Source organism: Quercus suber, unplaced genomic scaffold (genome assembly GCF_002906115.3).
Source record: "Quercus suber isolate HL8 unplaced genomic scaffold, Cork oak 2.0 scaffold_22, whole genome shotgun sequence".
NCBI lineage: Eukaryota > Viridiplantae > Streptophyta > Magnoliopsida > Fagales > Fagaceae > Quercus > Quercus suber.
The window spans coordinates 179937-205457 of record NW_027069487.1 but is presented as its reverse complement, the minus strand read 5'-3'; the positions used below and the strand labels follow the sequence as shown (position 1 = coordinate 205457).

The 25521-nt window shown below is 37.5% G+C and overlaps 1 protein-coding gene across 1 annotated transcript in view; it reads left to right on the top strand.

The window, feature by feature from the left end:
- LOC112016524 (mediator of RNA polymerase II transcription subunit 15a) overlaps nt 1–15314 on the top strand; it is a 73577-nt gene extending 58263 nt beyond the window's left edge. The window contains 7 exon segments of the mRNA XM_065764353.1: nt 207–1607; nt 2511–2581; nt 10232–10306; nt 10601–12040; nt 12148–12336; nt 12339–12492; nt 15201–15314. Coding sequence (XP_065620425.1) covers nt 207–1607; nt 2511–2581; nt 10232–10306; nt 10601–12040; nt 12148–12336; nt 12339–12401 — 3239 coding nt within the window. The 3' untranslated portion in view covers nt 12402–12492; nt 15201–15314.
- The last annotated feature ends 10207 nt before the right edge of the window (nt 15315–25521 follow it).

Below are 25521 nucleotides of genomic sequence, written 5' to 3'. Positions count from 1 at the left end.
AGGTTTGTGTTGGGGTGGGGTGGGGGTTGTGGGGGGCCGGGCTTTAGTGCTTTAATGCCTTTGCCCATGGTATAGTATGTGCTTCTATGTATTCTTCGTTCCACTTTTTTTATATTTTATATTTATATTTATAAAATACTTTATTTTTTTATACCTCAACATTTCATATAGTTTGGTGTCTGTTTTTGTTCTTTCATATGCAATAGGGATGAGTATGCAGCCCCAAGTTCATAATCCAGGGCAGTCACTACCTATTCCATTATCAGCTAATCAGTCTCGCCAACAGATGTTATCTCAAAACATTCAGAATAACATTCCATCTGCCGGAGTTCAAAGCACTGCCAATTTACCATCTGCACTGCCTCCTGTCTCTGGTTTAAGTCAGAATCCTATCCCAAATGTTGTTGGCCAGAATATGCCTGGTTCACAGAACTCAGTAGGAAATTCAATGGGACAAGGGGTTCCCTCCAATATGTTTGCAAATAATCAGCGGCAAATGCCAGGAAGGCAACAAGTTGTTCCCCAACAGCAACAGCAGCCGCAGAATATACCGCAATATTTTTACCAGCAGCAATTAAAGCAGAAGTTCCCGCAGGGAAATATGTCTCACTCACTCATGCAATCTCACATCCAGCAACAGCAGCAGCAGCAACAGCAACAGCAACAGCAGCAACAACAGCAGCAACAACAACAGCAGCAGCAGCAGCAGCAGCAGCAGCAGCAAAATCTATTACAACCCAATCAATTGCAATCTTCTCAGCAATCGATCATGCAGCCTTCTGTGATGCAATCTTCTCCTCTTCCTGGTCTGCAGCAGAATCAGCAGTCATCTATTCAGCAGGCAACACAGTCCATGCTTCAGCAACATCCTCAATCAGTTCTCAGGCAGCAGCAACAGTCACAACAGGCTGCTGTTATTCATCAACAGGCATCTATGCAGCAGCAGCCAATGTTACCTCCACAGCAGCAGCAGCAGCAGCAGCAGCCGCTGATGGGGCAACAGTCAAATGCAACAAATATGCAACAGAATCAATTAATTGCACAACAAGGCAGTGTTGGGGACATGCAGCAGCAGCAGCAACAGAGGATGCTTGGCCAGCAGAATAATCTTCAAAACATGCAGCAGCAGCAGCAACAACAACAGTTAATGGCTCAGCAAAGCAACCTCTCTAATATGCATCAGCAACAGTTGGGCCCTCAAAGTAATGTTTCTGGGTTACAGCAGCAGCAACAACAGTTGCTTGGAACTCAGTCTGGAAACTCAAGTATGCAAACTAATCAGCACTCAGTACACATATTACAACAGTCCAAGGTTCAGGTGCAGCAACAATCACAACAGGGTGCATCTAATATGTTACACACACAAGGGCAGCCATCACAGTCACAACCACAGCAGCAACAACAGCAATTGATGTCACAGATTCAGTCGCAACCTTCACAATTGCAACAGCAATTGACTTTGCAACAGCAGCAGCAGCCAAATTTATTACAACGGGATATTCAGCAAAGGCTTCAAGCATCAGGTTCCTTGCTTCAACCACAGAATGTGATTGATCAGCAAAAGCAATTATATCAATCACAAAGAGCTCCTCCAGAGACGTCATCAAGTATGTCATTGCATCTATGCAATTTTATTTCTTTTTCATAAATCTCTTTTGCTGTTTGTTGCCTTTGTTTTGTTTAGATTATCATTCTTCACCTTGCATGACTATCATCAGGATAGGGAGTTAAACAGGAAAATCTATACATCTTTCTTCTCTCTCTCTCTCTCTCTCTCTCCCGCGCCCCTGCCCTCCCCTCTTTTTTTTCCTTATCCAAGTTTTCAAAATGCATTGTGGTTGATATATATATATATATATATATACCTCCTGCCAGAAGTAATATGTTGAACTTCAAAAAGTACATGTCAACTGTCAGAGAAAAAATGATCAAAGTACATACAAGCTAATTACGTAGATTTAAACCTTGCAAAGCACTCTAGTAAATCAATATAATAAATTGTGTCCGTGTGTAAGAAGGATGCACTCAACTCGGTTGGTTGGGACGTGCCAATTCTTTTTTTTTGTTGATAAATAACGAAATTTCTGAATGTCCATCATTGTCCAACCTGATTTTGTCACTTTAGTTCGATATATACATGCAAATGGAGGTCAACTCCCCATCCAAAATAGCTTGTGACGATATGGGTAAAACAAGCTGTGGAAGCCTCTAAGGGGTTTTATGGGAGATGAGTGATGCATGGTGGATCAATGCAAAACTATATGGGGAGTCTTTAAGTAATTTAATATGCAGAGGGTGTGTAAAGTAATTAGCTTTTAATCTTGGGTGCTATTTTCATTTCACATGCTTTTATTACAGTTGTGTTACAGTGTCATGATATATAGTTTGGAATGAAGATTTTTACTAGTATAGCATTGAGTGAGTAATGCTTCTTTAAATTGTTTCCTTAGAAGAAGATATTCATTTGACTCACATGAGCATTTATTTACATATATTTATATACTTTTTAGCATCTCTAGATTCCACAGCTCAGACAGGGCATGCAAATGGGGCTGATTGGCAGGAGGAGGTCTATCAAAAGGTAATATGCCATGTCTTTTTTTTTTATTTTTTTATTAATTGGATGAAGTTTCACTTATGACAAATTCTCATAGGTATTGTGGGAAATGTTGAATTTCAGTGGAGTTGAAATTTGGGCTTAATTGAAAATAGTTGCTGACCAACAAGAAATAATTATGTTGAATGATGTAGATATGGAATAAAGGGCAAAGCTTCCAACTTAATAGGATGTGAAGAATTATCTTAGCAGTAGAGAATTTGAACTTCTTGTTCTTTTTAAAAGAAATAATAAATTATTTTCTAACAAAACATCATTGAAGCTTGGATCCTCATAAATCTGTCATTATTATGATGCATTATTGATGATGTGTTGCCATATGCAACTGACATTAAACTAGGAACTTAGATGATACTATAGAATACTATATTTAGTTACAATCAGCTAAACCAGTCTTATGAGGGCCACATAATAAATTAGTGTACGACTATTCTTCCATATTTTTCTCCAATATGGAACTTCAGTGATAGTTAGGGGTGTGCAGAAAAACCGCCAAACCAAACCAACTTGCCATATGCAACTGACATTAAACTAGGAACTTAGATGATACTATAGAATACCATATTTAGTTACAATCAGCTAAACCAGTCTTATGAGGGCCACATAATAAATTAGTGTATGACTATTCTTCCATATTTTTCTCCAATATGGAACTTCAGTGATAGTTAGGGGTGTGCAGAAAACCCGCCAAACCAAACCAAACCCGACCCGCTAGGTTGGGTTGGTTTTTAGGGCTTGGTGGGTTGGGTTGGGTTACAATTTTTTTTTTTTTAATTTTTTTTTTTATAGCGGATCGGGTTGGGTTTGGGTCATAAAATTACAAACCTGCCAAACTTGACCCAACCCATCCATATTTTAATATATGTTTAAAATATATTAAATATTTAATAAATTATTTTAAAAAACCAGCGGTAGGGCACTTTCCCAGTTCCTACTATCATATATAATATAAAATCCTATTAGTTCTTTTAATATATATTTAAATATATTATATAATTAATAAAAAAAATTTAAAAATTTTAGATATATTTTTTTTATAACTGAGTTAGGAACTCATGTATATTTTGTTTATAAGTGAATTAGGATACTAATTCATTTATATTTTGTTCATCAACTCAGTTGGAATATTAGTTTATATATTAATGTATATTTTGTTTATCAACTCAGGTGGCAAGTATGATATATTTTTTTTTCTGTTCAATTTAATAATAATAGTAATAAAAAAAATTGTCAAACCCATGGGTTCAACTTGACCCAACCCAACCCATGTGGATTGGGTTGGGTTGGGTTGAAATTTTTTTTTTTTGACCCACCATGGAGGGTTGGGTCAAAAAATCTCCTCAACCCTACCCAACTCGACCCATGCACACCCTACTATCACTATTTCTGTTTTCTTCAAGAGATTTTCTTATGCTATGCTTGTTTGTTCTTCGTATCATGAATTTTATTTTGCACATTTTGTGGTGCTTGGCAAACCATAGAACTAGTTCAATTTAGTTTTGACCTAAATCTAAAATAAAAACTACTTCAACAATGAACTAGTTTTTGTTTTTATTAGTTTGTTTAAATGATTCATAATTACATTTTAATCCTTTTATTGAAACCATTAACACTAATATTGGAAATAAAAATGACCAATTAAGGACCACTTCTATATTTTACAAAGTGGGAAAAACACAAAAGTTAGCACTTGTTAGCCCACTTTTATGGTTTACTCTTCATGATGATACCTAGATGGGGATATCTGCATTGGGTACTACAACTAGTTGTCTAGTGTGTGCCTAACTCGATACAACAACAACAAAGCCTTATTCCCTAACTTTTTTTTTTTTTTTGGGGGGGGGGGGGCTCTAGATCCTTGACAGATTAGTTAGAGTTGACCACTTTCTTCTCTCTTTTTTTTTTTTTTTTTTTTTTCTTCTCTCTATCTGAAGTCATTCTCTTTGCTATTTCTATAATTGACATGTTATTTTCTATTACTATTACTAATGATTGGTCTTCCTCTACCTTCGTTCGTTCTCTCAACTTGGATCAACTCACTCTTTCTTACTAGTGCATTAATCACTCTCCTTTGAACATGACTGAACTATCTCAAGTGACTTTTCTTAATCTTTTAATCAATAGAGGCTACCTCTACCTTTAAGTGGATTTCCTCATTTCAAACCCTATTTTTCACTTATCCATCTTAACACTCTCATTTCAGTTTCAATCATTTAATAGATATGCTGCCTCTTTATAGCCCAACATTTGGTACTGTAGAGCATTGGTGGTCATATATATTTTTGTAAGTATAACTTTCACTGGTGACTGAACCTATGAAGGCTTGATAAGGAAGTGTTTTTAATAGTTGTTTATTGTGTATTTGAAACCTAGTCTTAGTAGTTTTAGGCAGGAAAAAAAAAATCTAAATCATCTTGTTCAATCTGGTGTTTTGCAGAAAAGATATGCTATAGTGCTTGAGAGATTAAAATTTCCTGTTTACAAAGGGGATGTGTTGCTTTTGAGTTCTTTTCAGGGCTATTTTCAACTCCTAGATTGATTAATCATATTCTGAATTTCACCTTTTTGGATGCCCTTAAGCTGCTGGCTGAACATTTTGTACATGGGTTGCACAGCCTTTATTTGTTATTTGTTACTTATTAAATATTCATAAAATTGTATATATATATATATATATAGGTAGGGGAGAGAATGGGATTTGGGGTGAAGTGGTGTAGGTGGATTTGCACATGCATATCTACTGTACAATTCTCTGTCTTGTTTAATGGGTCTCCTGCTGATTTTTTTGGGAGTTCGAGGGGTTTGAGACAAGGGGACTTGCTATCTCCCATGTTGTTTCTAGTTATGATGGAGGTCTTCAATAAGATGATGAAAAGAGCTAAAGGGGCTGGATTTCTTCGAGGGTTTAGGGCTGCTGGTAGACAGAGTGGAGGGCTAGGGGTATCACATCTTTTGTTTGCAGATGATACGATCTTGTTTTACGATGCAAATGAGGAGCAGATTCTACATATTTGGATGCTTCTTCTTTGTTTCCAGGCAGTTACAGGTTTAAAGGTTAATGCATTGAAGAGTGAAATGGTTCCCATTGGAGAGGTCCTTAATGTTTTTGTCTTGGCAGAGATTTTGGGATGCCGGGTTGGGTCTTTGCCTATGAACTACCTTGGTATGCCTTTGGGGGCGTCCCATAAGTCTCCCATTGTTTGGAATTCTATCTTGGAGAAATTTGAGCGTAAGTTGGCTGGTTGGAAGAAGATGTTTTTGTCTAAAGGCAGAAGACTAATGTTGCTTAAAAGCACTTTATCTAGTCTTCTCACTTATTATTTATCTCTTTTTACCATCCCTACGCATGTGGCTAATAAAATTGAGAGGTTGCAAAGAGATTTCTTGTGGGGGGACTCCAAGACTCATTTGGTGGGTTGGGACAAGGTGTGTGCACATTTGAAAAATGGTGGGTTAGGAGTTAGGAAATTAACTACTTTTAATAAAGCCTTATTAGGGAAGTGGCTATGGCGGTTTGGGATTGAGGAGACAAGGCTTTGGAGAGGGGTTGTAGCTCTAAAGTTTGGGGAAGAATGGGGGGGTTGGTCATCCAAGCTAGGTAGAGGGGTTCATGGGTGTGGTTTGTGGAGAAGTATCCGCATGGGTTGGGAGGACTTTAGCAAAAATATTCGCTTTGAAGTGGGGGTGGGAGATAGAGTTAAGCTTTGACAAATCATTGGTGTGAGGATTCTTCACTTCAATTGACTTTCCCGAGTGTGTATGGGATTGCATCCAATAAAGAGGCATTAGTGGCCTCTTCTCTTGAACGGTTGGGGTTAGAGGAACGGAGAAGCTGGGATGTTCATTTTATTCAGAGACCTAATGATTGGGAAATGGGTGGGGTGGATGAATTTCTCTGTACTTTGGACTTAAATCTTCCTTTCTCTGAGAATGGAGATCGTATGCGATGGAAGTTGACAAAGAATGGAGATTTTGATATCCGATCATTTTACAATAAGTTGAGAAGTCTTTTGCCCATTATTTTTCCTTGGAAAGGCATTTGGAAGGTTAAGGTTCCTTGGCGTGTTTCGTTCTTTGTGTGGACTGTTGTATGGGATAGGATTCTTACTGGTGACAATTTGAGGGGTAGAAGGATGGATTTTGTTGACTGGTGCATTATGTGCCGGTGTAATGGGGAGACAGTGGATCATTTGTTTCTTCACTGTGGTAAGGCTAATCGGTTGTGGAGTTTGGTGTTTAGATCTTTTGGGATCTCTTGGGTCTTGCCAAGATCGGTTGCAGGTACTTTTTTTGGTTGGTGGAATTGGCATGGAAAGCATTCGTCTAGCATTTGGAATTTAGCTCCATTATGCTTAATGTGGTGTCTTTGGAGGGAGCGAAACAGAAGGACTTTTGAGGACTTGGATAGTTTGGATGACTAGCTATCAGCTTCCTTTGGTGGCTCTCTGTTTGACTGGTCTAGGGCTTGGGGACTCACCTCTAGTGATTCTCTCCCTAGTTTTCTTATCTCTCTCCTTTGTCATTAGTATCTTTTCCTTTCTTTTTTCTTTCTTCTCTCTCTTTTCCCTTTGTATTTTTCTCTCTGCCTTAATGTATTTTTGCATAAGGCAGTGTTCTTGAATATATATCATTATTACTTATCAAAAAAAATATAGGTAGGGGGTAGAGAGAGAGAGAGAGAGAGAGAGAGAGAATCTGTATTTTAATTGTGAGATGATATTTTTTATTCATAATTTTTTTTAGTTGTGTAGAAGATTGAGTTATTTTACTACTTGGTTTGACAAATAGTGATTTTGGTGCATTGGAGAGAATATGGTCAGAATGGGGCTTAGGCAATGATATAAAAGCACTCCTTTAACATTTGGAATTTAGTTGTGTTGTGTTTGATGTAGTGTATTTGGAAGGAATGCAATTGGCGGACTTTTGAGGATTTGGACAGATCCGATGACAAGTTGCTTGCTCTTTTTACTGGTTCTCTTCATGATTGTTCTAGGGCTTGGGGACTCACATCTAGTGATTCTCTCCCATTGTTTCTTAGTTCTCTTTTTCTTTGTAATTAGTTTCCTTCTCTGTTTTTTGTTTTTCTCTTGTTTTGCTTTGTGCCTTTTTTGAATATACATATTTCTTACCTATCAAAAAAAAAAATTGCTTTTGGGTGCTAAGATTTATATAAATAAAAAAAAAAGTTTCACATGAGTTATTAAATAGATTATAGGAAAAATCTCTACAGCCATTATCCTGAGCCAAAAATAATATAAAAGCAAGGCTTGAGAGTAATTTGTAGAAAATTAGTATTTTATTAATTGTAATATGGTTTATCTAGCAAGTAGTTAGTCTGGTGAAGTTCCTATTAGGAAAGATGGTCAACATGAATTAAAAGGGGAATCACCCATATCTTGAGTAGAAATAAAAAGGAATTCATGAAGATGAAATCTTGGTCAAACGTAGTGAGTTTGTCCATCAACTAGGCTGTCTGGTGTACCTATCAAGAAAGATGTGGGGTGCATCAGCATAGAGAAGAAGAACCAGGAATTCTTGTTTGTGCATGAGTGGACATGTGTATTTATTTATTTCATATCAAAGTTCATTAAAAAGAAATATTTTAAGAAAAACTTTGTACATGAGGTCAAAGAAAAAGATGATTATTGTAGTGCAGCTGAATGTGGTTTAGGATAAGTAAATATAGGCATATTTGTCTCCTGATATTAAGAGTGAATAGCACTTGTGGATGATGGATGGATATTATCAATTTAAGACTCCTTTTGTTCTCCCCCTCTTTTTTTCTTTTCTTTTCTTTATTAAATTTCATCTGGAATATATTTGTACATTACAATGATAGCTTCATATTTGTATTGTTATAAAATCCACTGGTTGAAACGTTAACTGAAGCTTGTGTAAAACCCTATACAAACTCATGCTTTAATGGATATGTATAACCTTCCCCCAAGGGGAAGCATGCATTAGTGCACTGATAATAAGGAAATAAATAAAGNTATCAGCTTCCTTTGGTGGCTCTCTGTTTGACTGGTCTAGGGCTTGGGGACTCACCTCTAGTGATTCTCTCCCTAGTTTTCTTATCTCTCTCCTTTGTCATTAGTATCTTTTCCTTTCTTTTTTCTTTCTTCTCTCTCTTTTCCCTTTGTATTTTTCTCTCTGCCTTAATGTATTTTTGCATAAGGCAGTGTTCTTGAATATATATCATTATTACTTATCAAAAAAAATATAGGTAGGGGGTAGAGAGAGAGAGAGAGAGAGAGAGAGAGAATCTGTATTTTAATTGTGAGATGATATTTTTTATTCATAATTTTTTTTAGTTGTGTAGAAGATTGAGTTATTTTACTACTTGGTTTGACAAATAGTGATTTTGGTGCATTGGAGAGAATATGGTCAGAATGGGGCTTAGGCAATGATATAAAAGCACTCCTTTAACATTTGGAATTTAGTTGTGTTGTGTTTGATGTAGTGTATTTGGAAGGAATGCAATTGGCGGACTTTTGAGGATTTGGACAGATCCGATGACAAGTTGCTTGCTCTTTTTACTGGTTCTCTTCATGATTGTTCTAGGGCTTGGGGACTCACATCTAGTGATTCTCTCCCATTGTTTCTTAGTTCTCTTTTTCTTTGTAATTAGTTTCCTTCTCTGTTTTTTGTTTTTCTCTTGTTTTGCTTTGTGCCTTTTTTGAATATACATATTTCTTACCTATCAAAAAAAAAAATTGCTTTTGGGTGCTAAGATTTATATAAATAAAAAAAAAAGTTTCACATGAGTTATTAAATAGATTATAGGAAAAATCTCTACAGCCATTATCCTGAGCCAAAAATAATATAAAAGCAAGGCTTGAGAGTAATTTGTAGAAAATTAGTATTTTATTAATTGTAATATGGTTTATCTAGCAAGTAGTTAGTCTGGTGAAGTTCCTATTAGGAAAGATGGTCAACATGAATTAAAAGGGGAATCACCCATATCTTGAGTAGAAATAAAAAGGAATTCATGAAGATGAAATCTTGGTCAAATGTAGTGAGTTTGTCCATCAACTAGGCTGTCTGGTGTACCTATCAAGAAAGATGTGGGTTGCATCAGCATAGAGAAGAACCAGGAATTCTTGTTTGTGCATGAGTGGACATGTGTATTTATTTATTTCATATCAAAGTTCATTAAAAAGAAATATTTTAAGAAAAACTTTGTACATGAGGACAAAGAAAAAGATGATTATTGTAGTGCAGCTGAATGTGGTTTAGGATAAGTAAATATAGGCATATTTGTCTCCTGATATTAAGAGTGAATAGCACTTGTGGATGATGGATGGATATTATCAATTTAAGACTCCTTTTGTTCTCCCCCTCTTTTTTTCTTTTCTTTTCTTTATTAAATTTCATCTGGAATATATTTGTACATTACAATGATAGCTTCATATTTGTATTGTTATAAAATCCACTGGTTGAAACGTTAACTGAAGCTTGTGTAAAACCCTATACAAACTCATGCTTTAATGGATATGTATAACCTTCCCCCAAGGGGAAGCATGCATTAGTGCACTGATAATAAGGAAATAAATAAAGACTTCTGATGAAATGAAGAGTTTGATAATCTGTCTTGCTAATTTCTTTTTGCAGATCAAAACCATGAAGGACTTGTACTTGCCTGAAATAAGTGAAATGTACCAGAAAATTGCTGCTAAATTGCAGCAGGTATGTTGTGCTTCAAAAATTCCTTGTGCAATTCATCGCCTAAGTTTACTCATTATTCAGCCTATCACATCATAGTTTTGGTATTAATGGCATCCTTCTGGAGAGATGGATATGTGGTTGAAAGTAGTGGCAGCTGTCCTCATGGGGCTGTTAATACACCTGTGCTTAGAAACACCCCGCTGTTTACCGTATAGGAACAAATTAAAAATAACTTGATTATGTTTTGTAACTTGATCTTTGTCCTTTACTAGAATTCTTTTTCTTATAATTATTTTTATTTTTTTTGTTCTCCAGCATGATTCTCTTCCACAACAATCAAAGTCAGATCAGCTCGAGAAGTTGAAAGTATTTAAGACTATGTTGGAGCGTATTATAACATTCTTACAGGTTTCCAAAAATAATATATCACCTGGTTACAAGGAGAAGTTGGGGTCATATGAGAAGCAGATAGTAAATTTTATAAACACAAATCGGCCTAAGAAGCCTGCACTGCAGCAAGGACAGCTTCCTGCACCTCATATGCAAACCATGCAACAGCCACCTCAACTTACTCAAATTCAGTCTCATGAAAATCAAATGAACCCTCAGTTGCAATCAATGAACTTACAAGGTTCTGTTCCAACAATGCCGCAGAATTCTATGTCAAGCCTGCAGCACAATTCTATGTCTTTATCTGGGGCTTCGACGGCACAGCCAAACATGATGAACTCACTACAACCTGGCTCCAATTTGGACTCAGGACAAGGAAATTCTCTGAGCTCTTTGCAGCCGGTGACTATGGGATCTCTACAACAGAATCCTGTGAGTACTCCCCAGCAGACAAACATCAACACCTTGTCATCACAGAGTGGAGTAAATGTGCTACCGCCTAACATCAATCCACTTCAGTCAAATTCTAATATGCTTCAACAACAGCATTTGAAACAACAGCAGGAACAGCAAATGCAACAACAAATCAAACAAATTCAGCAGCAGCGCCAGATAATCCAGCAGCAGCAATTTCAGAAGCAGCAGATAATCCAGCAGCAGCAGCAGCAGCAGCAACAGCAACAGCAACAGCAACAACAACAACAACAACAGCAACAGCAACAACAGCAGCAGCAGCAGCAGTTGCACCAACAATCAAAGCAACAGCTGTCTGCACAGTTGCAGACACATCAAATGCAGCAGCTTCATCAAATCAATGATGTAAATGACATAAAAATGAGACAGGGTTTGGGTGTTAAGCCAGGGGTCTTTCAGCAACATCTATCAACAGGCCAGCGCTCTGCCTATTCCCATCAACAGTTGAAACCAGGACCTTCATTTCCTATTTCTTCACCCCAACTCCTTCAGGCTGCATCCCCACAGATCCCGCAACACTCTTCTCCACAAGTTGACCAGCAAAATCTGTTGTCATCTCTCACAAAAGCTGGAACACCGCTGCAATCTGCCAACTCGCCTTATGTTGTCCCATCTCCTTCAACTCCTTTGGCTCCATCTCCCATGCCAGGGGATTCTGAGAAACCTGTTTCTGGTGTTTCCTCACTCTCAAATGCAGGAAATATTGGACATCAACAAACAAGTGGTGTGGGGGCACCAGCTCCATCACTTGCCATTGGTACTCCTGGGATATCAGCCTCACCTTTGCTTGCTGAGTTTACTGGTCCAGATGGGACTCATGGTAATGCTTTAACAAATGTTTCTGGAAAGCCAAGCATTACAGAGCAGCCTCTTGAACGCTTAATTAAAGCGGTTAGTTAAATATTCTCCTCACCATGATCTTTTGTGGAACTAAATGGTAGTTTTATTTTGCTTCCTCTCATGTTGGTCGTGAATTATACAACACTTGTATTTTTCAGGTAAAATCAATGTCACCCAAATCATTGAGTGCATCTGTCAGTGACATTGGTTCAGTTGTAAGTATGATTGATAGGATAGCAGGATCGGCACCAGGTAATGGATCCAGGGCTGCTGTTGGTGAGGATTTGGTTGCCATGACAAAGTGTCGTCTTCAAGCAAGAAATTACATGCCTCAAGATGGAGGCAATGGGACAAGGAAAATGAGGCGCTACACAAGTGCCATGCCCTTGAATGTTGTTTCATCAGCTGGTAGTATGAATGATAGTTTCAAGCAGCTGACTGGTTCAGAGACTTCTGACCTGGAGTCAACTGCAACATCTAGTATCAAGAGGCCTAGGATTGAGGTATAAATCCCAGCTTGTGCTATATACTTCTAGAAGAATCATAGTGTTGATGGTAATTTTAAAAAAGGCATGCAAATGAGCTTTAGCTAAAATGGCACCTTTTCCCCTTGGAAGAGCAAGGTGGAAGGTAAGGTTGTGGATTTAGTACCCGCCTTTTCGCATTCCCTGAGCACTTGAGCAAAAAGGAGAGGCATATATGGCTTTTTTTAAGATGTGGATGCACTTACATGTGGAGGGTAAAGCAGCGTGTTTTTCTTTTGTGCCTTTCAAAACTATGTTATTGATAGATGTTGACTAGATGATGTTTTAGGTTTTAAACATACAAATTTTATTGGTTGTTTAGAGGCCCACTAGAGAGAGATTTTTTTTAATAGTTCCTATACCGCATCTAGGAAAAAGTCTGGCTAAAAACTTGGTTAAATCCTACCAAAAAAATTAAGGATACAACTCCTATAAAAAAAAAAAATTAATATGACTACATATTTTGAAATCCTAAATGTTGGATTGCATATTCTATATATTTTTAACATTCATGTCAAATTTCATACCAATGGATGTTAATTACCATTCGATCTATAAAATTATTTTTTATTTAGACTACAAAAATTTGAAATTTAAATATTTGATTGGTAACATAACTATTTATTTTTGATATTCTGAAAATTTTCCAAGTATGGAGGATATAAGATGGTGGATTTGTCAAAATTTACATTCAACGAAGTTTGTAGCCAAACTTTGTCCCTTCATCTACGTATAAAGCTTTACAATAGCATGGGGATTTTTTTTTTTTTTTGTTTGGGGGTGGGGGGGAACCAAAGACAATCCTGAGTCATTGATTAATTATGCAAGGGGGCCTGTTGGTCTGGCAGATTCAGAGCAATCTGTGGGGCTAATTTAGTATGAAACATTTTTTCATACTATACTACTACTACTACTACTACTACTACTACTACTACTACTACTACTAATTTAGTATGAAAACATAGAGCATCCATTTTTATTTAGAGTAAAAAAAAATGTCCATCAAGATTGATGAGATGCTATCTTATCGTAATTTAGTCAGAGAGAGGTTGGGTTCACCACCACTAAATATTTTTTTAGTGGCTAATTATTTCTTCAAACTTACCATTTAATTATATAGTTTCCCCATGTCAATCTTGCTCATCAAGTATCAAGATGGCTGGAGATTAAAAACTGTATTGCCTATAAGCTAATGAGCTCTAGCTCAAATGATTGCTTCCTTCCTTTGTAAGGGCTCAATAGAAGGTGAGATGGTGGGTTCAAAAGTGTGTGTAATTAGTAATAAGGGAAAAAAGAAAAAAACTCATACTGTTCTTTAAAAAATAAAAAATAAATAAAATTTACTAATGTATGACTTTTGTGGATTGGATACTAAAAGACATGATTGATATATAATTTGATGTACATGATAAACATAGAGAGAACATACAATCTACTGGTGGGATTAACAAAATATCATTAAATGTGAGGCTATTGAATGATGATGTGTATTGAGAACAGCCATTATAGTGGCAATGTGTGTCAACAAGATGGACATGTACATAGAGCACTAAGGATCCTATTTGTAAGAGTGACTCTTGATGAAGCTTAATGGCAAATCTAATTTATGTAGCTGACTTCATGCAACCTATAAAATGACCTTTTTGGTAATTGCCTGTGTTCTATTTTCTTCAAAATTTGTCTTGTTTTGACATAGGAAAGAAAAGAAGAGGTATGAAGAAAGAAAAAAAGTGGAAATATGAGAGTAAATTAATGTCTGAAGTACAGGGTTGAACTCATAGGGAATTTATTTTTTAGCACAGGAAAAAGTCATTTGAGAACTAGATGTACACACATCATTGTCAGGTATGTGCATGATGATTTAGGGCATCCCAAGAAGTTACAAGGAAATATTTTAAAAAATAGAAAACCAAGAACTAAAGATATATTTATATATCTGATAGAGGATGGAGTTTTATTTTCTGAAAGAAGCCCTAGCATCAATAGTGCAAAGGTCTTTAGAATTTCTTTGAACGTTAATATACTCTTCATTTACCAGTATATACTGGGACTTCAGGTTCTGATGCTTAAATCTGATGTTAGGAATCTTTTATAAAACTAGGTGATCAATTAAGCTTTTAAGTGGATACCTTGTCTTATCACTAGACTTTGGCATAACCCATGAGGTTTTTATATAGCTGGGCTCCCTTTGTGGAAAAAATTTATTTAGATTTGTAGATCATAAGTAATAATCTGAAAAAAAATCGCGTGTCAATTTTTAAATAAAGTATGTAGAGCACCGATTCTGTGGTTCACAAAATTGAACATGATATGCCACTTACCATTGTAAGTGGAAAGATATTGGTAGATTAATGTACATTGTTTTATAATGTAACAAAGTAGTTATGAGTTAAATACATAGTGGTTGTCTGCTGGCTTTTTGCCCAAAAGCTTTGTGATCTATAGAAGATTTTAATATTACTTTCTATTCTGTCTCAGAAAGGGTAAATAAGGGAAGAAAAAAAAGAAGTAAATATTACATTATATTTTTCCAAAGGTTAATAATTGTGACATTTCAAACAGTCCACATTTTGGTAGGATAGTAGTGAATCATGATTTCCCCCCATCTTGGTTTTTTTTTCAATTTTATGGTCAGAACCCTACATGAGTCTCTTCAGTACAAATAAATCATGCGACACTTATTGCAGGTTAATCATGCCCTTTTGGAAGAAATAAGGGAGATAAATCAGCGACTTATAGATACAGTTGTTGATATCAGTGATGAAGACGTTGATCCAGCTGCAGCTGCAGCTGCTGCTGAAGGAGGTGAAGGAACCATTGTCAAGTGCTCTTTCAGTGCTGTTGCTCTCAGTCCGAACTTGAAATCGCAGTATGCTTCAGCGCAAATGGTGGGCTTTTGGACCTTTTAACATGAATTAATTTGTTATCGTATAAATCTCATCTCTATTTATACGTGCTTCACTTCTACGCAGTCACCTATTCAGCCATTAAGATTGCTTGTTCCCTCAAATTATCCAAATTGCTCGCCAATACTTTTAGACAAGTTTCCTGTTGAAGTCAGGTGATGTAACTGTGCTATACCTTTCTTTTATATGTTGTTTTGGTTTTATAAATATGATTTGAAGATTGTTTCCCAGGTCTAACTGAAGAGACTTAATATAGTTTTGGGCAATCCTTATGACAAAATGAACATTAAAATGAAATAGAGCCTCTTTTGATTTTGAGGTTTCTGATAAGGCTTTGTGGAAAAAGAACTTCATTTGAATCTAGCTGGATTTCCATGTAACTAATATTTAAACATTTATAATCTAGTTTGAGTTAATTGATTTCCTTCCTTGGCTTTGGCAGCATGCCTTGGCCTTGGATGCTTGCCCACGCAAGTCTCTTACGTGGAAACTTGTTCAGGTGAAATAGGACTTATCGTTTTCCATTTATACAAACACGCATATGTGGCCAAAAGTTTTGGAAAGCTAGTTTCTATATATCTTTATTATTTAGACAGGACATTCAAATGGTGTTAGAGTCTTGTAGCTCAACTAACACGGGACAAACCTGAACAAAATTAAAAGATAGAAAAATAAAGGTTAGGAACTTAGGAGTTAGCACCTAGGCTTTTTTGGAACAAGCACCAGGTGAGGAAAACCATTAGGAGATATGGAGTAGCACCAAACCAAAATCTTTTTTTTTTCCATTCATCAAAATCATCTCTAAATCCTCTCGAAAAGGAGTAAAATAGTTTGCTTTTATAGGAATAAACCTTAATTCTAATTGGCGTAGAAAACCCTACTTATTGAATGATAAAAATACAATTGATATCTAAAAATAAATAAAATAAAATTATAAATAAAATCCTCCAATTTGCATCTTGCACCATTTTCCCTTAGTTGGAGAAAACTCGACCTCAAGTTTTGAAGTACTAAACTTCAAGTCTGGAATCACCTTGGGGAGTTTTGAAAATAGAAAAACCTTGTATTCCACCACATCATTAAACAATTTTGGAATTACAAAACCAATGTGTGGAATCGTAACAATCTTATCTTGAACCATAGGAAGCACCATGCTATCAACCTTTTCAACATTTTCAAGCTGCTTATCTTCATGCAGCATGGAGGATTCTTCGAGTGTTTTTGCAGTTTAGGCTTGATAGTAGACTCTTTTGGTTGGTTAAAGATTGAAACTTCGGTTGGCTCTTGTATTTCTTTGTCAACATCAGGATCTAGTGGTACTTGATCTCCCCCATTACCAAGATCTCATCATCAACATTGTCTTTTACGTGGGAAGCAATAATTTTGTTGTGATCTATCATCCTTAGTATCTCAATTGAATTTTTTTTTTTTTTTTTTGAGCTCATTTGCTTCACCTGAGCAGCCAAGTCTTGAACATCTTTCGTTAGATTTTTGAATGATTGTTCCCTGGCAGTGGCAGATAGTAATTCCTTTAATTCTTTGAAGTCTTAACGAAAGGTAGATTGTTCAAGAGTGCACTGACAAAATAAAATTGGATGAGAATTCATCATAGTTTCTTCAAAGTATGCAATTGGCTGGCTATTCCATTTCCTCATACTATCACTTCAATTTTGAAAATTACCATACTGAGATTGGGTTAGTTTCTTGTGAAAATACTGTGGGAAATATTCAATGCAAAGATCTTTCATTCTTTTCCAAGTAATTCAAGACCATTGGCATCTAAAGTGAAGGTTTTCATAATGATTCTAGTACTCCAAAGCTCTACCGGCAACTCTTGTATTGGCATACCTAACCTTTTCTTTTGCATTAGATACATTTAATGCTTCTTACCCACCAATGCCCTTTTCTTAATATTTTTTCATTTGGACAAAACTTAGATATAGTATTTAGATGTTGTTTCTTAGATTCTCTTCTTAAAATTCAGCCATGTAGCTTTTTTCTCATGGAATGGAAGTACATTTTTAGTTGAGTACTGCTACATGGCTGAATTTTAAAAAGAGAACCTAAGGAATAGCACCTAAGTATTGTACCTAAATTTTTCTCTTTTCATTTACTTTTTCCTGACAGCCACCTTAGCAAGCAAATGGATATGGAACACTTCTTTAGATGTTAACCTAATATGGATAAGATGTGTGGTTGAATGAAAAGACCCTACTAACAAAATTGTTCATGAAAGGAACTCCATTCCTAAATCTGATCTGTCTATTGGTATAAATTCTTTGATCCCCATTTTCAATCCACACTTATCCTCTTCCTTATTCTCAAACTTTGAGGTTAAGTGAAGCAAAAATGTCTGCCCATGCATATCGCCAATAAGGATCTTAGAGAATTTCTCATTTTTCATGAATTGTAATAGTAGAGGAGTCTCAAAGACAAGCAACGCATAAAATTCTAATGTTCATCAAATGTATATCTCACAGTTAAAATACTAAATGGTGTATTAAATTCTCTCCTTTCTTTCTTTATACCAGCTTGCATTTGAGTTTTTAAAATTCCCTTACTCATATACAAAGTTGAGTCTAATATTCTGCAATTAACAGTAAGGAGTATGAAGATCTCTCAGTAAAGGCAAAGTCAAGGTTTAGCATATCATTACGAAGCCTTTCACAACCCATGTCACTTGATGAGATAGCAAGGACTTGGGATGTTTGTGCTCGAGCAGTTATTTCTGAGCATGCACAGCAGAGTGGTGGGGGCAGTTTCAGCTCAAAATTTGGGACTTGGGAGAACTGCTTGAGTGCTGCATGATCATCTTTGCAGGACCCAGACAGATACTATTGCAACAGATCTTGTAATCAACCTAAATGCAGCTGCTTCTGTGGTAATGACTAAGGATATAGTTTTCTCTTTCTTTTTTGGAAATAAGACTTGTTAGCTGGTATGTTTATTAAGGGATATAGATGTATGATGAAGTTGGTCAACCTCAGTACTCCTGGGGTGCTATTGTATTGTTCATAGGCTAATTGTGTATGTTGTTTGTACTTTTGAGTTTCAGTAAATTAATGAGTGGAAGATGCCGCATTTGTACCATATATACTAGGTTCTTTTGTGTTGTAACTACAAAACTTGCAGTCTTTTATTCATGCCAGTTGTAAGAAAAATGTTTCACGTCCCAGGAGTTCCTTTTGAGTGCTCTGTAAGATTGAACATACTTGAAAAGTAATTTTCTATTTTGTTGGCCAGAAGAAGTTTATTAGTTGTGGGAAATGTGAAACTTTATTTTCTAGTAGCAATTTTCTGGGAATATAGAGAGTAATTTGAAAGATCCGTATGGGACATTTACATAAGATTTAGACAACCTTTATATGGATTTTCTTGACATCTGTGACCAATCTTCCGCTGCCATCTATGTCGATTATTTAATATGAAGATCTTTAATGAAAACCTTTGTATGATTGTATCACTATTGAAGTTACCTTCGCAATAAATAAACCAGCTTTACTGACATTTTTAGAGGAACCAAAATTCCTATTTACTGTGGACATGGATTAAGTAAACTCCTGAGCCTCGAGCCTCATAATTGGGATTTCATTTCTTGATTGGGGCCTAAAATCGGGTTTGTATAACATAAGGCTAATGAAAGAGATTTTATCTACGTGAATGCAAAAAGAACCACAAAGATTTAGTGACAACAGAAAATGGACATACCATATATTCTAGTCAGAGATCATACAACTACCCAGCAGCGAACAGTCATAAAGCTGTGAGATGGTATTTGTTGTGACACAGATATATAGCATCTATTTAACATGATTGTAGCTCTTACATTTGTGGGTTTGTTATCATGTGAGAGATTATATATATATATATATATATATATTTATATCTGTCACACAAGATAAAATTTCCCCAACCGGTTTGCTTTTCTTGTTCTTGTCGAACTGGTAATAGAAAGAGGCCAAGCTGTTGAATAATGGGAGTTCACCATCTTCTACAATCGGTGGTTATATCTTGATTCACTTATAAGTGATAACTTTCATTAACGCTGTTTAGTATCTCTAATTCTAATGTGTAATAATTTTGTTCAGGTCTTTATTATACTAAAGGAGCTATTGTGTCTGGCAGAGTGTTTTGAAGGATATGTTGTGTTACAACTCGATTTTGTATGCATATGCACAGCTCGTAATAATTTGTAAATGTAAATACATTCACATGGATCTTTTTCTATTTGTTCCATCAGTCCTTCCTTTTTTTTTTTCCTTGGTCATTCCAACTTTCCTCATCATGCTGGTGAGTTTTCATGAGAAAAACATTTTAAAAACAAATCATCACATCTAAGCTTTTATAAACTTGTATGGGGATTTTATAAAAAAAACTTGGTCTCAAATGGACATGCGTTTTGATGCCTACCCAAAACAGTAATAATTATTGTATGCCATAAGTATCATTGGAGAACATATGGTAAAGAAGCTTGAAAAACCAAAATTACCATTGTTTCCTCCTCCAAGCCTTGCTTTGAAACTCTCCACATAGAAAAGCGACAAAAATCAACTCTTCGAACATAACAGCAACAGAAATCAACTGATTGGTTCTGTGGTGCATAAAGCCAATTTTTGCGAGCATGCACGGTAGAGCTATAAATGTAGTAATTTAGCACTAAAAAGAATTACTTTATCTATTTTATTATCTCATTTTACAAAACACTCAGTCATTTTATTTTAGCTTTCAACACAATAAAATAATATAAATAACATACTAAAATAATATATCTACTACAATAAACAACATTCACCACCACCAACACAATAAAATAAGAATAAAGTTTAGCTACAAAATTGGACTACAACCTTACTCAATAAGATTAACTTCACTACATATTTTGAAAATCTAACCGTTGACTTGTATTTTATTTACGTTCTTAATACACATGTCAAATTTTGTGTTAATCATATATTATTTACTATATGATCTATAAGCATATATTTTATGCATAATTTTAAACTACTAAAACTTGCAATTTAAATCATTTATTGATGACATAGCAATTAATTTTTGATTTTTTAGAAATTTTGCAAGCATGGATGATATAAGAAGAAGATTCAGGGGCATATACGACACTACCTCAAGGCCAATGACTCCTTCTTAAAATCACGACACTTGTATGAGACGACCAAAACACCTAGACGAGATAGGAAGCTGACGGGGATAAGGAAACCTTTGACGAGTCCGACAAGGCCTTGCTTGGGCTGCACGCATGAGCATGTAAGGAAACATCTTGCGCCGTTAACCCTAATTAAGAGGATCTTCCCTTCAAGAAAAGACCCTTTCTGCCAAGGAACGAATGTCAACTTTACGCTACTATAAAAAACCCAAAACCCTCACAAATCAAGGTACGCATAATTTACCTCAGCTTTAGCATTCTAGAGTTGTGAAAGTTCTCTACCTTTGGAAGGTATTTGGCTGATAACACACCGATACTCTCTACAAGGTCTTCTTTGTTTTTATTTTGCAGAAGTTGTCTCGAGCACGTGAGGACTGTGCGACTTACTAACTATTTTTGGTATCATCAGTTGGTACCGTCTGTGGGAAATCATTTGTAAGCCATACTACCTTTTCCCAGACAAAGAGTTACATGGTACTTACTCACTTGATGGTGACCACCAACAATAATCAAGGAGATGAACCATGTACCACTGCCCTTGAAAGACAAGTTCAAACTCTTGCCGTGATCGTAGAATGCCTCACTAAGCAAAACCATGACTTAGTGGAGCAATTGTGCCAAAAGAACGTAGGGACTAACATTTAGAAGGAGAACCAAAAAGGTACAAGTGCTAAGAGAAGGGCCTGTTGAGGGTCATTTTTGTAAAATAAGAAGGAGGCCTAACTCAGCAACGCAAGCAGCAAATAGAAGTGGCAAGTATAGAATAAAACCATTAAGCCCAAGCGGCAGGAATAATGGGTCACAGGTCCATAAAATAAATAGATGGGCCTTGAGAAAGCAAGTAGGCTTGAAAGGCCCAGAAAAAGAGAATAACAAACCCATGGGCAGTGTATGATGTGAAAAAGTAAGAATGAGCCGTGACAGGCTTAAAGTAATGTAAGTAAAGAGAGTAGGGGGTTGTTGGCAAGCCTATAAACCCCAAGGATGAGTATGAAGTAATTGGGTCGGGGAAGCCCAATGAAGTAAGTAAAAGCCCATAGGAACAAAAAGTTAGGAAAAGGGTCGAGGAAGCCCAAAGCAAGTAAATGGGCTGAGGAAGCCCAAAACAAATAAATGGGCCGAGGAAGCCCAAAACAAATAAATGGGCCAAGGATGCCCAAGGGGACACAGGAGCCCCTAAGTAAGAAAGCCCATGGTCATGCAAAGCCATTTGGGGAAGAGAGTAAAACGGCAGGTCTATAAGAGGACCAGCAGGATTAAGTCATTACAGCAGGAATGGCAGAATAGTATGGCTAGACATGATGGCAATCAAGAAATGGGCTAAGAGAAATGTAAAACCTAGTGTTAAATGAAGCCCAACCCCAAAAGGGAACAGTGAATTATGAAACGGCCCACGTAAAAGAACAAAGAAGCGCCACAGACTGTGCAAACAAAGCTCCAGATCGCTGCAAATGCATGAGCAGCAGGCAGATTTTGAACATACATGATAGGAAAGCACGCGTAAGGCCTAGACACTGCCAGCCTGTACCCAACTAATATAGGACATGGTGGGGCCATGGATCAGAGGTAAGAGGTAAGGGGGGTGTGGTTTGGTGGTGGGGAAAAGGGAAAAGACCTATTCTGCGGTTCCTGCCCAAGTCTTTTTGGGAGGTACATCCTGCTGAGATGACAGACCGCCCAAAAGAGGCAAGGTTGAGGGGGGGGGGGGCAACCATTGGGTGCATGCCATGGGAGAGAGAGAAAAAGCATTTATGCTATGGTAGGAGAGGGTGCCATGGCGAACTAACAAACGACACAAACCTGCCTTTGTCTGGTGAGGGTAAGTGCTACACTGACGAGCTCTTGGGTGGTTAGCAAGTACGCCCAGACCAGACAAAGGCGGTTAAGGGGTAAAGTGGTGAAATTCGGTCATGGCAGGCCCTATAAAAGGACCCTTGCTGTGCCCTATAGAAGGGATCGAAAAATCAGAGGTATTACGAAGGGAAAAGTAAACAAAAGAAAAAGAAAGGAAAGAAGAAAAGATAAGAGAGAAAACAGAAAGCAAAAGAAAGATAGTATAATGGGCATGCACCAGTAGGTCGGTTCCCTTCTCTCCCTCTCGAAATCCCACTCTCTTGGAGGCAAGTAAACAATAAAGATTCTTTTGGGCACTAATCATTTAGGTCCAGTTCCCTCAAAATTGTTAATCCCCATGGCAAGATTTCTTTCTGGGAGATTAGTTTCATTGAGAGGAGGCGTTCTTCCTCTTTGGTCTTTGCCTTTGCGAACCCAAACTTGACTTGACATTTATTTTCAATTAACTCATATTATCACTTAATCCTTTATTTCTTTTGTAAAAGCCATTGTTATCCCTACCATTGCTATTACTGTGATTGTCATAAAAATAGAGATTACTTGGTTATTTTCCATCAAGGAAAGTTCACTATATCCTATTTTTCTGTTGTTATTTTATTTGTCTGCCGTAAATCATTTGAAACAGCTTTGCCTGCCATAAATCATTTGAAACAGATCTGCCTGCCGTAAATCATTTGAAACAGCTTTGCCTATCGTAAATCATTTGAAACAGCTCTGCTTGCTGTAAGCACACTCGTGGCAGACGAGGCCTAGTTTGCGCACAAGCCGGCCCAAAATGAGTTACAGTTGGGCCGGTCTCAACTCTCCTACTTAGAATACTCGGGCCCATCACTGCAAGAGGCAGCCCAGCCCAACGCACAACACAAAAAAGGCCCTTGCAGGGATGAAGAAGGGTCGGAGGGTAGCAATGCCCCAAGCAGACAAGAGCGACAAGACATGAGCCATCCATCCATCGCAGATACGGCTCCACCACACATGGTTGCGGGGATGCAGATGATAAAGGAACGGATGGACTTCATGATGAACGCCCTTAGAGGACGGGTGTCTAGTGACATCGATGAGTTGGTCCATCGAACTGATTCACCATTCACTACATTTGTCACTTCATTTCCCCTTCCACCAAAGTTCCATATGCCGCAAGTAAAGGCCTATGACGGATCTAAGGATCCCCTAGATCACTTGGAGTTTTTCAAGACCCTGATGCACTTATAAGGAGTGGCGGATGTGATCATGTGTAGGGTCTTCCCCACTACGCTAAAGGGCGTTGCAAGGGTTTGGTTTAGCAAGTTAACACCTAACTCCATTAGTACCTTCAAAGAATTGAGTGCCCAGTTTGCCTCGCACTTAATCGGGGGACATAGGTATAAGAAATACATTGCATGCCTAATGAATATTAAGCAACAGGAGGATGAGATGCTGAGGTCTTACATAACCCACTTTAATAAAGAGGCCTTCTCGATCGATGAAGCTAATGACAAGATACTCGTGGCTGCATTCACGAATGGGTTACGAAAGGATAAGTTTCTGTTTTCCTTATACAAAAACAACCTAAAAACTATGTCAGATGTACTCTACAGGGCAACTAAGTATATGATCGTGGAAGACGCGCTGCTAGCTTGAGAAGAGAAGCCTAAGAAGAGGGAAAGATAGGAGGAGGCATGGCATGATAGGGGACGAAAGACAACAAGGGTTGGAGACCGAAGGGAGGATAGACGCTAAAAACCCCCCACTAAGAGGTTCATAAGCTTCACCCCGTTGACTGCCTCGAACGACCAAGTCTTGATGCAAATCAAGGACGAAAGAGCCCTGACATTTTCTGACAAGCTAAAGGGAGACCCTAATAAGAGGTCCAGAGACAAGTACTGCTGCTTTCACCATGATCACAGTCATGACACATCTAACTGCTACGACTTGAAGCAACAAATTGAGGCTCTTATTAGACAAGGAAAGTTGCAGAGGCTCATCCACAAGGAAGAGTAGACCCACCACAAGAGTAGGTTGCCCGACGGGAGAACGAGCATCCTAGGCTGCCCGTAGGAGACATAAGAATGATTGTGGGAGGCACTGTGGCTTCTACCTCGTCCAAAAAGGCTCGTAAGACTTACCTGAGGATGGTTCAGAATGTTCAGCTGACGGGCTTCAACCCAAAGATGGCGCGGATCAACAACCCGATTATTGAATTCTCAGAGGAAGATGCTTGATGTCTCCACCACCCGCATGAAGATGCACTCATCATTAGCAAACGGGTAGGAGACTACAACACACATTGTTTTCTGGTTGACAACGGAAGCTCTGTTGACATCCTCTACTACTTGATGTTCTAGCAGATGAGGATTGATAGAGAATGGTTGGTTCCGAACAATGCCCCACTCGTTGGGTTTGGAAGGACAAAAGTATACCCGCTCAGTGTGGTTACGTTGTCGTAACAGTTGGTGATTATTCTCAGCAGATCACTAAGGATGTTACATTCCTTGTTATCGATTGCTTGTCTGCCTACAATGCAATCCTAGGATGACTTACCCTTAACTCATGGAAGGCTGTAACTTCGACCTACCACCTGATAATCAAATTCCCCACCGAGTATGGAGTAGAAGTACGTGGAGACCAAGTGGTTGCACACGAGTGCTATATAGCAATGTTAGAGATGGACAATCATCTACAGACCATAAACATAGAAGAACAGGGAATAGTGGCAGAGCCCTTTGAAGGACTTGAAGAGATACTTCTTGACAACTCCAGACCAGAACGAATGACTAGGATCGACACCCTTGCCAATCCGTTGGTCTGCCAAGCACTCACGACTTTTCTTAAAGAGAACCAGGATGTCTTTGCTTGGAGCCATGAAGAAATGCCGAGATTGACCCTTTAGTCATGGTGCACAGGTTGAATGTGTCGCCCACTTTTCCACCTATCCGACAGAAGAAGTGGGTGTTCGCCCAAGAACGAGACCGAGCTATAGCGGAAGAAGTCCGCAAGTTGCAAGAGGTAGACTTCAACAGAGATGTTTACTACCCCGATTGGTTGGAAAATGTGGTGATGGTCAAGAAATCCAACGGGAAGTGGATGATGTGCATAGACTTTATAGAC